The 15,354-nt window shown below is 50.0% G+C and overlaps 1 protein-coding gene across 1 annotated transcript; it reads right to left on the bottom strand.

The window, feature by feature from the left end:
• Positions 1 to 5,915: 5,915 nt before the first annotated feature.
• On the bottom strand, positions 5,916 to 7,982 carry LOC143859722 (uncharacterized). The gene is made up of 2 exons (XM_077370373.1): positions 6,855 to 7,982; positions 5,916 to 6,476 (listed from the first exon to the last, which is right to left on the bottom strand). The coding sequence occupies exons 1-2, from the start codon at positions 7,980 to 7,982 to the stop codon at positions 5,916 to 5,918; spliced, it is 1,689 nt and encodes a 562-aa protein (XP_077226488.1).
• Positions 7,983 to 15,354: the final 7,372 nt, after the last annotated feature.

Below are 15,354 nucleotides of genomic sequence, written 5' to 3'. Positions count from 1 at the left end.
TCCGTTTCTTGATTTTGACACTGTTTCTTTGATTTTATTTTTTTATTTTGATTCTGATTTTAAAGATCAGAATTATGTTTGGTAACTGTCATAAAAAAAACCAATTTTTTGTTTTTGAAACTGAAATGGTGGGTATTAATGGCCTGATAGGGTAAGGTGGGTTGGAGCATGGTTTTAAATTTCGGCCGAAATCCGAAGTTTCAGATTTCGGTGGGGACCGAAACCGAAATTTGGCGAAATTTCGAATTTCATCGAAATTTGGCAAAATTTTGAATTTCGGCCTTTATCAAATTTCGGCCAAAATTTCGGAATTTCAAGAATTTCAGTATGAAAATTTGAGAAAACGTAATTTCTTTTAAAAAAAAAAGAAGAAGTGTCATAAAAATTCGGTCGAAATTTCTAAATGAATTAAATAAGCTTTTTTAATTATTATTTTGAAAATTCAGGGGTCCGAAACCGGTACCGAAACCGAAATTTTAAACCATGGGTTGAAGGCTACACAATGGGTACCCAGCTACACAAAGGTGATAGGAAGTGTTAGGCCCAAAATCGGTTAACAGATATGGCAGTGACGTAAGAGCCGAGCTGGAGGGAAGTAGAGTCCGGATGAGCTGTATTCTGCACAAGAGCAAACGAGGTCAGAATGACTGACCCGGAGTGTACTCCGGACAGGCCCTTCGACACTCAAGTCAGTATGAGCCGGAGTGAAGAGGGTGCTTTAAGAGTGGTGGGTGAGAATTCAATAATCGATTTATGAGCTTTGGAAGCCTTTTTATAAGGAAAGTTTGGGGTAGGTAGGGAGTTAATGCCTCCAACGCAGGTGTCGACCAGCTATAGGTTCGGGTTCACCTACCCCGAGGGAATTACCAAACTACCCCTGCTGGCGAGGGTCCTGCGGTGGGCCCTCCTCTAGCCACGTGTTGGAAGCTAACAGGCTGCTGCGCTGTCGCACCCCATCAGTTGCCCCCCAGTTCTCCAAGTTATTATGGTGACTTGGGGAAATATGGTGGGGTACGCTTCCGATTGGAAGTGGTCGAGGCTTGTCCTGTGGCAGTCCTGAATCTGGAGCAGTCCGGAATCTGTGGCAGTCTGGATTTTGGAGCAGCCCGGAATCTGGGGGCAGTCCGGATTCAGGAGCAGTCCGGAATCTGGAGGCAGTCCGGAATCTGAAGCAGTCCGGAAATCGGAGGCAGTCCGGAATCTGGAGGCAGTCCGGAATCTGGAGGCAGTCCGGAATCTGGAGGCAGTCCGGAATCTGGAGGCAGTCCGGAGTCTGAAGCAGTCCGGAAATTGGGGCAGTCCGGAAATTGGGGGCAGTCCGGAATTTGGGGGCAGTCCGGATTTTGGAGGCAGTCTGGAATCTGGTGGCAGTCCGGAATCTGGCGGCAGTCCGGAAATTGGGGCAGTCCGGAAATTGGGGGCAGTCCGGATTTTGGAGGCAGTCCGGAATCTGGTGGCAGTCCGGAATCTGGCGGCAGTCCGGAGTCTGAAGCAGTCCGGAAATTGGGGCAGTCCGGATTTTGGAGGCAGTCCGGATTTTGGTCAGTCCGGCTTTGGCCGGACTAATCTTTGTCGTTTAGCGACCCAGTCCAGCTTGGGCCGGACTGATTTTTGTCGTTTTGCGAAACGCGTCGTATCCAGTCCGGCTTGGGCCGGACTACCTTTTGTCGTTTAGCGACCCAGTCCGGCCCAAGCCGGACTGTTTTTTGTCGTTTTGCGAAACGCGTCGTATCCACTCCGGCTTGGGCCGGACTGCCTTTTGTCGTTTAGCGACCCAGTCCGGCTTGGGCCGGACTGCCTTTTGTCGTTTTGCGAAACGCGTCATATCCAGTCCGGCTTGGGCCGGACTGCCTTTTGTCGTTTTGCGAAAACGCGTCATATCCAGTCCGGCTTGGGCCGGGCTGCCTTTTGTCGTTTAGCGACCCAGTCCGGCTTGGGCCGGACTGTTTTTTGTCGTTTTGCAAAACGCGTCATATCCAGTCCGGCTTGGGCCGGACCGCCTTTTGTCGTTTTGCGAAACGCGTCATATCCAGTCTGGCTTGGGCCGGACTAATCTTTGTCGTTTAGCGACCCAGTCCGGCTTGGGCCGGACTGTTTTTTGTCGTTTTGCGAAACGCGTCATATCCAGTCCGGCTTGGGCCGGACTGCCTTTGTCGTTTAGCGAAACGCGTCGTATCCAGTCCGGCTTGGGCCGGACTGCCTTTTGTCGTTTAGCGACCCAGTCCGGCTTGGGCCGGACTGCCTTTTGTCGTTTTGCGAAATGCGTCATATCCAGTCCGGCTTGGGCCGGACTGCCTTTTGTCGTTTTGCGAAAACGCGTCATATCCAGTCCGGCTTGGGCCGGACTAATCTTTGTCGTTTAGCGACCCAGTCCGGCTTGGGCCGGACTGTTTTTTGTCGTTTTGCGAAACGCGTCATATCCAGTCCGGCTTGGGCCGGACTGCCTTTGTCGTTTAGCGAAACGCGTCGTATCCAGTCCGGCTTGGGCCGGACTGCCTTTTGTCGTTTAGCGACCTAGTCCGGCTTGGGCCGGACTGCTTGGAACTCGTCTCGAAGTTTGTGCCCGCCATTAATACAAGACACGTGGCACCCCTCGGGCGTCCTCGAGACGTGCGCCCTTCATTTAATGCATACCGCCTCAGAGAAATCTATATAAGAGTGGGTTTTGCCTTCTCACTTTCACTTTTTACTTCTCCTCCTTCTCCCCCTCTTTTTCCTCTGTCGGTTCGGCGAAGCCCAGTTCGGCGAAGGTCAGTTCGGGCCGTGTAGTTTTTGTGAACGGCGGTGGATTCAGGAGCATTCAGTGTGATCCGGTAATTTTTCTTGAGCGCGTCTCATTCATTTCTTTTCCTGCTTTCATGTCTAGTAGCTCTAGTTCTGAGTCCGGTTCGGGGGAGTCGTCTTCTAGTAGTTCAGGGTCTAGATCGTTGATTAGGATCGAGGATAGGCCTACTTGGTCACCGGCCCCGAAAACGGCGAGTGTGACTGTTATAGGTAGTGATGAGGAGGGGGAGGACGAGGCGATATTAGACCTGAACACCGCTCCGCTTCTAACGGATAGTTACGTCCCACAAGGGGGGAGTGTTGGTAGTGACGCCGGCGAGGCGTCCACAACGTTTCACCCAGGCCGGGCCGTTGAGGTCGTAGCACAGGCCCGTATGGATGCCAACCCTACCTACAACATACAGGCTCTCAATGAGGAGAACTACCTGGATGAGTCCGCCATGGCAGTGATTAGGGATAAGTACTGCATCCCATCCAGGTTTGGACTGAGGGAGGCGACGGAGGGAGATAGAGCCTGTAACGAAAGCTCCGATATTTGCATATATGACGAGTCACTGAGGGCCGGACTCCGATTTCCTCTACACCCCTTCTTCGCTTCGGTGCTTCAGCATTAGGGGCTAGCTCCGGCCCAAGTGGCGCCGAACTCGTGGAGGCTGCTCACGGGGTTTGTATACCTCATTCGGGGCCGGCTTCGGAGGGACTTGTCAGTACCGTTGTTCCGCGCGTGTGCGCAATTGAAGAAGCACAAGGGTGGGGGTTGGATTTACATTAGCCAGCTTCCGGAGATAAAAATGATCACTGGCATTCCCACCTCCATACACCTGTGGAGGAACAGGTTCTTTTATGTCGAGGACACGGAGTCCAGCGAGCCTTGGCCGGTCCCTTTGAGATGGGGAACCCCGGATACAGTCGCGATGAGTCGCAAACCGTTTCTCGAGGGTGAAGATGCGAGAACCCTCGCTCTACTTCGGGAGGTGCTGGACCGGGAGGGGCCTGTTGATTGTTCAGACTTCCAAGGGGAAGAGGTTTTGGTTGGGTTGGGCCTTAGTACTGCGACCCGGGCACGTACGTAGATAGCCTCCTTTAAAATTCGTCTCTCCACCTTTTTTTTTTTATATTTTTTGTCTCTGACTGGTTTCGTTTTCGTCTATCTTTCAGAGATGCAGCAGCAGTCGTTAGTGGATAAGATGAGGAAGGGGGCCTTCGGGACGGTCCGTCAGGGCCAGAAAAGGAAGGCCCCAGAGACGGCGAGCCCGGCTCCGACTCAGGACGCACCGCCCCAGCCCAAGCCCAAGAGTTCGGTGAAACTGGTGAGTTCATCCGGCCGGGGCGCAGGGTCCTCGAGGACCGTGGCGACGTCTGCTGGCACCCTTCCGCCCCCGACGAGGCACGGTGATAACGTTTTTCGGCCGAACTGGGCCGTCCAAAAGACTGATTCCGGCCTTGGAGAGAGCCGGGTGGCTGTAGAGATTCAAACTAAATGCATTCTTGACAAAGACAAGCAACAGGTTCTCCACGAGCCGCCAGCTACGGCCGAAGAGGCCGTATTCTCTTCTCTTTATCAGGTAAGATGGCTGACGAGTATGCTTACTCTTTGCTCGCCTTCTGCTTTGTTTGCTTGTGTTAACACTTGCTCCTCTGTATTTTTACAGATCGGAGTGTACTTCAATGATCTGCGGGGGAAGAGTAAGAAATTCTCTGATGCTATAACTAAGTCTGAGGAGGAGAATGGGAAGTTGAAAAAGGAGGCGAAGGAGCTGAAGAAGTCCGTAGAAAAATCTGCCGAAGAGATCAAGCGGCTGAGAGAAGAGTTTGCCGCTCAGCTGGCCGCGCAGAAGGAGGAGGCGACGGAAGCCCTCAACGCTCAGAGGGAGAGAGCCCTATCGAGGCAGGCGACTGCCGTTCAGGAGAAGGAGGATGAACTCCTTCTTCTATCTAGTGAGGCCTACAAGATAGGGTTCTTTGACTGCCTTGGGCAGGTCAAGGATTCCAATCCGGGCGTTGACCTGTCGAGGATGGTTATACGTGATCCACCGACGCTCACTGGCGAGGAGCCGGCCGCAGCTGACGCACTCTTGCTCCCGGGGGCAGATCCAGCGCGGGATGGGGGCGATGAGGCGCCCTGAGTTCTTTTCCTCCCCTTTTTTGGCGATTTCTTGATTCCTTTTTGTAATGGCCCCTTGGAGGCCCAACTCCCTTTTGTAATGGTCCTCTGAGGCCCCAACATATGAATGGAAAGAACTTTTGTTTGTCTAACTCTTCAATGCTTGTCCGTCTCTAGTTTATACTGCTTTTTTGTATGATGCGTAACTATCGCTCCAGGTAGGAGTCATGGACTTAGGAGTGGACTCCCGATTCTTTGCGGAGACGAACCGTGGCGAACCAAACATCGAGTACCCTAGTTTTAGTGAACTGGGTTTCGAAGGAGCTTTGGTTTTTTGCATCCGGGCTGGTTCCGGACCAGGAGTGGGTTCCCGGTCTTTGCGGAGACGAGCCGTGGCGAACCAAACGTTGAGTACCCTAGTTTTAGTGAACTGGGTTTCGAAGGAGCTTTGGTTTTTGCATCCGGGCTGGTTCCGGACCAGGAGTGGGCTCCCGGTCTTTGCGGAGACGAGCCGTGGCGAACCAAACGTTGAGTACCCTAGTTTTAGTGAACTGGGTTTCGAAGGAGCTTTGGTTTTTTCATCCGGGCTGGTTCCGGACCAGGAGTGGGCTCCCGGTCTTTGCGGAGACGAGCCGTGGCGAACCAAACGTTGAGTACCCTAGTTTTAGTGAACTGGGTTTCGAAGGAGCTTTGGTTTTTGCATCCGGGCTGGTTCCGGACCAGGAGTGGGGTCCCGGTCTTTGCGGAGACGAGCCGTGGCGAACCAAACGTTGAGTACCCTAGTTTTAGTGAACTGGGTTTCGAAGGAGCTTTGGTTTTTGCATCCGGGCTGGTTCCGGACCAGGAGTGGGCTCCCGGTCTTTGCGGAGACGAGCCGTGGCGAACCAAACGTTGAGTACCCTAGTTTTAGTGAACTGGGTTTCGAAATCTGACGGACACGAAGGCATTTGCAAAAAGAAAAGGTTCTTTCATTCACATTCAGGAGATATTTACAAAGTTTTTTTTTTTGTGTGTGTCGGCTACTTTGCTACTGATGATATTTGCGAAGGTTCTTCGAGTTCCAGGCATGTGGTAATAGTTGTTCCTCGAGTGTTTCCAGTCTATAACTTCCCGGGCGAATCACCTCTTTTACTCGGTAAGGCCCTTCCCAGGTTGGGGAAAGCTTTCCGGCCTTCTTGGGTTGGGAGATAGCAGCTTTCCTTAAGACAAGATCTCTAACTCGAAACTCTCTAGGGCGTATCTTCGAGTCATGGTAGCGAGATACTTTCTGCTTGTAGGCGGCGACTCTTATTCGGGATTCTTCTCTGGCCTCCTCTAATAAGTCAAGATTCGCGCGGAGCCCGTCACCGTTGAGCTGTTCGTTGAAGTTGGAAATTCTAGCGGACGGGGTGCCTACATCGACAGGTATTACCGCCTCTGTTCCGAAGGACAGGTTGAATGGGGACTCACCCGTTGGTGTGCGCGGGGTGGTGCGATAGGCCCATAGGACGTGATACAGCTCATCTGCCCATCGACCAACTTTTTCGTCCAGTCTTTTCTTGATCCCTTGCAGCAGGATTCGGTTTGTGACTTCTGTCTGCCCGTTGGTCTGTGGGTGTGCTACGGAGGTGAACCTCTGCTCAATTTTCAGGTCGGAGCAAAACTTCCGAAAGTTTCGGCAGTCGAACTGTTTGCCGTTGTCTGTTATCAGGGCGCGAGGAATCCCGAATCTACAAACTACTGATTTCCAGAAGAAGTTCTGCACATTTTGTTCGGTGATCTGGGCTAGAGGTTCAGCCTCCACCCATTTGGTAAAGTAATCAATAGCCACCACTACGAAGGTGCGCCTTCCGGAGGCCGGTGGGAAGGGGCCCAAGATATCCATTCCCCAAATAGCGAAGGGTAGCGGGCTGACAATTGGGGCCATAGATACGGCGGGCTGATGAATGGTGGGGGAGAACTTTTGGCATTTCTCGCATCTCTTTACCAGGGTCAGCGCGTCTTGTCTCAACGTTGGCCAGTACAGACCTCTAAGGAGGACTTTGATCGCCAGGGCTTTGCCCCCCAAGTGCTCCCCGCAAATACCTTCGTGTGTCTCCTGCAGGGCATACGTGGCGTCGCTGGGCCGGAGACACTTTAAGTATGGGAGAGTATAGGATCTTTTGAACAAGTTCTCGCCATCAAGTGAAAAACGGGCTGCTCTTTGGATCACCTTGCGCGCTTCTCTCTTGGCCTCAGGCAGTTTCCCACTACGCAGGTAGTCGACGATCTCATCCATCCAGCAGGGCTCGTGTTCCACCTGCATTATCGCAGCAGCCTTTCTTTCGATACTGGAGGCCTGTAGGAACTCCATGCATATATTCCCGAGAGTCGTGTATCCGGAGGCGGCCAGCTTGGACAGTACATCTGCCTTTGTGTTGTCCGTTCTGGGGATTCTGACAACCTCAAAACTTCTGAACTTGGAGGATAGTTGCCGGACCTGGGAGAGGTATTTAATCATTCGCTCGTCGCGGGCTTCGTATATACCTTGGATTTGGTTGGCGACCAACTGGGAGTCACAGTAAGCTTTCAATCTCTGGGCTCCGGTCTGGACTGCAAGATTCATTCCGGCGAGGAGTGCTTCATACTCAGCCTCATTGTTGGAAGCGCGAAAGCCGAACCTCAAGGCGTAGTCTAGTGTGAAACCGTCCGGCCCGGTTAAAACTTGACCGGCTCCGCAACCAGCCTTGTTTGAGGATCCGTCCACGTGCACTTCCCAAAGTGCTTCGGCGATTGAAGGATCATGCTCAACTGGTGGCATGGGGATGGTTCCTGCTCTGGCTCCATCTTCTGCTGGTTCTCCGGCTGTAGTAGCACCTTTCGCTGCTGGGGCTTGGGCGATTTCAGGTTCGGCGATCTGCTGGGGGATGGAGCACTCAGCTACGAAATCTGCCAATACTTGAGCCTTGATCGCGGGCCTGGGCATGTACCGGATGTCAAATTCACTCAATTCCACGGCCCATTTAACCAATCGTCCTGAAGTATCTGGCTTGTGGAGGACTTGTCTAAGCGGCTGGTCAGTTAGGACCTTTATCGTGTGAGCTTGGAAATACGGTCTCAACTTCCTGGCCGCCATTACCAGCGCGTAAGCCAATTTCTCGACCCGCTGGTACCTTATTTCGGCGTCGTGCAAGGCTTTGCTAACGTAGTAGACCGGTTTTTGTTGGCTGCGCTCTTCACGAACTAGGACCGCAGCCAGAGCCAGGGGGCTTATAGATAGATACAAGATTAGCTCCTCACCGGGCTCCGGTTTTGTCAATAGCGGTGGAGAGGACAAATATTGCTTCAGCTCCTCGAAGGAGGTTTGGCATTCCTCTGTCCAGGGCGAGATTTTGAGGCCTTTGACTGCGTTGAAAAAAGGGAGACACATCTCTGCAGATTTTGAGACGAAGCGCCCCAGCGCGGCTATCATCCCTGTCAGTCGCTGCACTTCTCTGATGGTTTTCGATGGAGCGAGCTCCACCACGGCCTTGATTTTTTCTGGATTGGCCTCTATCCCTCTCTGGCTGACCATAAACCCCAGAAACTTCCCCGAGCTGACCCCAAAAGTGCACTTGGTGGGATTGAGTTTCATCTTATTGTCTCTCAGGACTTGAAACGTTTCTTCTAGATCGGAGACATGATCTTGCGAGCTTAGGCTTTTCACCAGCATGTCGTCGACGTATACTTCCATGTTGCGGCCAATCTGATTCCGGAAGAGTTTGTTTACAAGCCTCTGATACGTGGCCCCAGCATTCTTCAGGCCAAAGGGCATGACACGGTAGCAGTAAGTCCCCTGATCCGTTACGAAGGAGGTCTTCGGGATATCTGACTCGTACATTCTGATCTGGTTATATCCAGAGAAGGCGTCCATGAAACTGAGCACTTCGTGACCTGCGGTGGCATCGATGAGCTGATCGATTTTTGGGAGCGGGTAGCTGTCCTTTGGACAGGCTTTATTCAAATCCGTGAAGTCGACGCAGGTTCTCCATTTCCCATTGGCCTTTTTCACCAGGACTACGTTTGCCAGCCAGTCCGGGTATTGGATTTCTCGGATGAAGTCAGCTCTTAGGAGTCTCTCCACCTCTTCTCTGATCGCCATCTGCCTTTCGAGGGCGAAGTGTCTCTTCTTCTGCTTCACCGGCCTGCAGGTCGGGTCGACACTGTGCGAACTGACCTCCGGGTTGATGCCGGGCATGTCCGTGGGGGCCCATGCGAAGACATCCGCATTGTCCTGGAGGAACTGGGTGAGGTTGTGCCGGACGCCGTCGTCAAGAGAGGAGCCGATCTGGACTACCTTTTCATCATCTTTCTCGCACAGGGGGACGGGGACAAGGTCTTCGGCGGGCTGAGTTCCCTGAGCTTCGTCCCTCAGGTCCAGTAACTCGATTGGTAACGACTCCGTCGCATTTCTGCCCTTAAGCGCCATTGCATAACATTCCCGAGATTGCGGCTGGTCTCCTCGAACTTCTCCCACGCCATTGGGCGTTATGAACTTCATCTTCTGGTGATAAGCAGACGCGACGGCGCGGATCAGGTTCTGGCCAGGCCGTCCTAAGATAGCGTTATAGACCGAGGTGGCCCTCACTACTAGGAAGTTGACCATGGCGAAGGCCTGGCAGGGCGGTTCTCCGACGAGGACAGAGAGCTCGATTTGTCCCTCAACCTTGACTACCTCTCCTGAAAACCCGAAAAGATCTGAGTTCGCGGGCTTTAAGCGGTCGTCACCTATCATCATTCTTTCGAAGGCGTGATAGTACAGAATGTCGGCTGAGCTCCCGTTGTCTACCAGGATTTTCCTCAGCTCCCAGTTTGCGACGAGCATAGTCAGGACTAGAGCGTCGTCATGTGGTAATATCAGGCCGTCAAGGTCCGCGTCCGAGAAGGAGATCTCATTCTCCGTCTTCGCTTTCTTGCTGCATGTATGCACGGCATTGACTCGGCGCGCATATGCTTTCCGAGCAGCGGAGGAGGTGCCTCCAGCCGCCGGGCCGCCCATGATTGTGCCAATGACTCCTCTTGGTTGGGAGCCGTGTGCTTCTGGCGGTGGACTGGGCGACGATGGAGACTGTCTTCGGACTGGGGGCGGTTGAGACCGCCGAGGGCTTCGGCCCTGGGGACTCTTCTCCTTGGGGTCACTCCCGCGGGTGTCACTCCGGACATATTTTTTCAAGTAGCCTCTGCTGATTAACTGCTCGATCTCCTCCTTCAGCTGTCGGCAATCGTCTGTATCGTGTCCGTGGTCCCTGTGGAACCGGCAGTACTTCGATTTGTCTCTCCTGTTTCCCTTGGAGATCATTGGAGTTGGCCATTTTATGAACTCTTCTCCGCTGATGGCCGCCAGGATATGCCTTCGGGAGGTGTTGAGAGGGGTGAAGTTTTCCTCCCTCCTGTGCGGGGATTTGTCCCTTCTGACGACCTTGTCGTCCCTGCGCTGCTTAGCATGGAGCTTGTCTTGGTTCCTGTCATCAGAGGTTCTCCTCCGACTAGAATCCAGAGCTGCCAGTGTCTATGTACTCCTCTGCCCCGGACATTAGGTCTACCAGGGAGTGAGGATTCCAGCGGGCCACTGCTCGGCGGAAATCATTCGATCTAGCACCCGCGAGAAGCGCGTTCGTAGCGGCCGAGGGGTCCAAATCTGGCACTTGGAGTGCCTCCCTGTTGAAGCGGCTGACGAAGGCTTTGAGAGGTTCATTATCCTCCTGCCGCAAGGTCATCAGGGATGCTGCTGTTTTCCTTGGCCTGCGGCTGCTCGAAAGTGACGAACCAGGTCTTCCCCGAAGTCCTCGAAGTTATTGATGGAGTTCGGTCGGATCCTTGAGTACCAATCCCTAGCTGCGCCTGTGAGGGTTGTCGGGAATGCTCTACAGAGGAAACCGTCTGACGCACCGTGGAGGAGCATCAATGTCCGGAACATCTCCAAATGGTCGACGGGGTCAGTGGTCCCATCATACTGCGGGATAACTGGCATTTTAAACCCCATTGGTGCTGGGGCACTCATCACATTGTCGGTGAACGGCGTTCTGCTCGAGAACGCCCTAGACACAGGTCGGCTTTGATCCTTAGCCAGCTCTTCGATTCTGTGGCCCATCTCTTCTATCCTTCGCATCACCGGGTCGTCTTTATGTTCTGGTGACCTGTTTCTCCCCACGGATTGGCCTGCGGCAGAGCCGGAGTGGCTCTCCGGACTCCGACGACGGGACCCTGATTTCGCCTGTGGCGCGCGCTCTTCATGAGCTCGGCGCCTTTGCGCAGAGAGAGACCTAGACCTCCTACGGCGGTGCGGCTCTGTCTGCGCATGCCTGGCTATGGGGTGACGGACTTGTCCGGGGGAATGGTGAGTCCGGTCTTCACTACGGCGCGACGACCCTCCCCTGTGGATTTCTGGCCTTTCGAGGACAGGTTGTGGAGCTTCCGGAGGAGGTTGGGGGGGCGCTTGGAGCAGCTGTTGATACTGACCAACGAGAGCGGTCATCTATTGGAAGAGAGCTTGGACTTGCTCTGGACTCGGCATGGAGTTAACATTTACGGAGCGAGGCTGGTTTTGTTCAGCCGTGGCGGAGGCTGCCACTACCAGCGAGGCGAGTCGCTCACTTCGAGTCCTGCCGGGTAGCACGGCTCGGGTGGTCCGTGCGGTTGGCACCCGCGCACTCTTGCGTCCTGCCATTTTTGTGAAGTGGTTGGAACAGCCTTTAGTTCAGCGGTCCCACGGATGGCGCCAATCTGTTAGGCCCAAAATCGGTTAACAGATATGGCAGTGACGTAAGAGCCGAGCTGGAGAGAAGTAGAGTCCGGATGAGCTGTATTCTGCACAAGAGCAAACGAGGTCAGAATGACCGACCCGGAGTGTACTCCGGACAGGCCCTTCGACACTCAAGTCAGTATGAGCCGGAGTGAAGAGGGTGCTTTAAGAGTGGTGGGTGAGAATTCAATAATCGATTTATGAGCTTTGGAAGCCTTTTTATAAGGAAAGTTTGGGGTAGGTAGGGAGTTAATGCCTCCAACGCAGGTGTCGACCAGCTATAGGTTCGGGTTCACCTACCCCGAGGGAATTACCAAACTACCCCTGCTGGCGAGGGTCCTACGGTGGGCCCTCCTCTAGCCACGTGTTGGAAGCTAACAGGCTGCTGCGCTGTCGCACCCCATCAGGAAGGACTGTTGGGTCACACATGGTTTTAAATTTCGACCGAAATTTTGGATTTCGGTGGAGACCGACACCGAAATGCATCAGAACCGAAACGGTCATTTATTTCGGCGAAATTTCAGAATTTCGGTCGAAATTTCACTTTTTCCGAAATTTGACCCAAAAAATATGTTTTTTTAATATTAATTTAATATTTCACCGAAATTTGGACCAAAATTTAATATTGAATAAAATATTTGTTTCGGGTCAAGTACCAGATTTCGACCGAAATTTCGAAATTTCACCGTCCGAAACCGGTACCGAAACAGAAATTTTAAACCTTGGGGTCACACTATCGATCTGAACTCTATGGGGGCATTTAATCAAACAGATTGCGCACAACAATTTAGCCTACGTTTCAAAGAGGACAGACCTAAAATGAAGCAAATAACATTCTTTCCAACGCTCCTGTACTCAGAGTACACCGATCCAGATTTCAGAGTTCAAATTATTGCCCATGTAGAAGACGTTAAACACAATAACAATCAGAAGCTCTTCATTCTGAATCACAATAAAAATCAGAAGCTCTTCATTTTGTGCTTGTCTGGGTCAAAGGCAACTTGCTATGGTTGAGAGAGAGAGAGAGAGAGAGAGAGAGAGAGAGAGAGAGAGAGAGAGAGAGAGAGGATGCCTCTTTGGAGAAGAGGCGTGAAATGTTCTGTAGAGGACCAAATCGTGCGCCGGACAAAACAATTCGTTTCAAGCGAGAAACGTCAAAAAGTTGTTCCTAAATTTTCGATTCTGGATCGAAACAACATCCTAAAAAAACGTTTAAGCTAAACCTTCCCAAACACGGCAGATTGGAGAAGCAAAGAGGGGGCTGTTTCTTTTCGGTGGAGTCTTGGGTGACTCTCTCACAGACATTCATCAGACCTCTCTCTCTCTAGCTCTCGGATTATTTTTCTTCTTCCTCACAATAGATCTCCCTCATATACATCGAGGAACTCCCCCTTCCCACAAAAAATCTGTCCGGATCTCTTTCTCATCGGACTATTGCACTCCCTTGTATTTCACACATTCCTTTTTGGAACCAACTCTCTCTGTTCACTTTTTGGTAATCTCATCTAACGTTTGGAATTCTTTAACTTTTCTCTCATATCACACGTTTGATTATTGGTCTGTTGAGGAAGCAATCAAGCTTAGCCAATCTAAGCTTAGCCAATCTCTTATTTCCAAACACTTTATGAACGATCCTCATTCTCCAAAAAATCTTGATTGCCAAACAACTTTCTACCGATACTAACTGCGGAACCTCCTTTAGAACTTATTTGGTGTCAAAGCATTGGTGGACGAATTCTTTTTCTTTGTTTGGAGGCCAGATCTTCATCATCCATTCCTCTGTAATATTGGATAAATTTCTCCTCTGAAAGGTATGTTTGTTTTCTATGCTTTTTGCTTACTACTTGCATGCCTTAGGTTTTTCTTTATTTTTCTTGCATGCTTTAGATTTTTTTCTTCTTTATGCTTTGAATCATAATTAAATAAAAACTTTAATTAGAACCCAATTAGGATGGAATTTTGATTCTTAGGCTTTCGGGATTTTGAGTTTCTTTTGGGCCACATCAATGTCAATCACAAAGAAAATGCAGTTTTTTCAAAACCATGTGAAAACCCACTCCGAATTGATAACCACTTTACTTCAATTTGGTATCTACATCCCACCACTTCAATTGATCAACACCGCGCACTCCGATTTGATATACACATCCCCACCTTTCAAATTGATAACCACACACCCTTTTCAACTTGATAATCACAACCCTTTTCAACTCAATAATCACAACCCTTTTAAATTAATTACAACAACCCACTCACCCACTTTTTTCCCAGGACAGCCCCTTTCTATGTATTTATGATTACCCTTTCTACACCACAAATGGGGTGACTCGGGTAGGAAAAGGGAGAAGCAAATTCTCTTTTGCTTAAAGCGGTTTGCTAGGGACCATTGCGAAAAAGTATTTTGCGGATGACTGTTGCATATGAGAGTGGCTCTACATAGGTTCATTTTCATTAGATTTTGTCTTTTTTGATTTAATTCATTTGAAGTAGGGGTGTTCATTATTCGGTTTTAACCGAATAACTGAACCGAACCGAATTGATTCGGTCGGTTCAGTTCGATTTTTTGCTAATTCAGTTCGGTTTCAGTTTTTATTTTTGGTTAATTCGGTTTCGGTTATCTTGGGAAAAAAATTCAGTTAACCGAATAACCGAAATTAACTAAAAATAAACATTATTTTTTCAAAAAGTGGTGTATGGGCACTCCGTAGGATGATCCAAACCGTCCATTTGAATAATCACAACTTCAATAGGTTGTGCCTAAAAAACCGTTTCGATAGATTGATCATAGCCCTCCAATCAAACTGTCCAAGTAGATATTTCGGTCTTTTTCTATCACTATTCGGTATAACCGAATAACCAAAATTTTAATCGGTTTGGTTCAGTTTTCGTAAAATTCGGTTCGGTTTCGGTTTCCGAAATTTGTTAACCGGAATTATTTCGGTTATTTCAGTTCGGTTATAACTAATTGAACACCCCGAAGTGGTTGCTATCACATGCGACAGTCACTCTACGAAATGCCTTTTTTTTTATGACCCTTGGTAAAACAAAATAAACTCATAAACAAAGATTAATAAAAGAAACCCATTAAAGAATATTAACAAAAGGCACTAATGCAACAAAAGAACGAACAAGTGATACTCTCAAATACCTCTTTGAAAACCATATTTGATATCGACACCCACTTTGGCATCACCACTACCCTGTTTTGATAACAACAACCCAATTAACTTAAAAACACAAACACAGCCTTGTTCACTTTGATAAAGACAGCCTTGTTCACTTTGATAAACACATACCCAACTCATTTTATAAAAAAACCTAACTCCCTTCAAAACCATTAACAAACAAAAAACAACAGCAACAAAACAAACAATTAAAAATAATAAAAAACTGCTAAACAAATTAAAGGAAAAGATAAAATTAATCAAAATCCCAACACAATTACCAACAAAGATAAAAACAAATAAAAATCTTTCAAAATAAGAACCTCAAGTAAAATTTTCAAAACCTAACCTTCTAAGTGCATCTAGGCCCCTTAGAAACCCGTAGTCATTAGGCTAGTCTAACCTTAGCTATAGGTCGCTTGCAAACCCTAAATCGTTTAGGACGAGCCTAGATGCACTTAGAAGGTTAGGTCCCTTGCATTAGTTACATGTAGGGATCCTAGATGGAACCCTTAAGCACATCAAATCAATCACCAATCCCAGTCATAGACCCATAAGTTATG

Source organism: Tasmannia lanceolata, unplaced genomic scaffold (assembly GCF_043159265.1).
Source record: "Tasmannia lanceolata isolate RefF3 unplaced genomic scaffold, GAP_Taslan_0.1 ptg000036l, whole genome shotgun sequence".
Lineage (NCBI taxonomy): Eukaryota > Viridiplantae > Streptophyta > Magnoliopsida > Canellales > Winteraceae > Tasmannia > Tasmannia lanceolata.
This window is presented reverse-complemented; position numbering and strand designations above follow the sequence as displayed.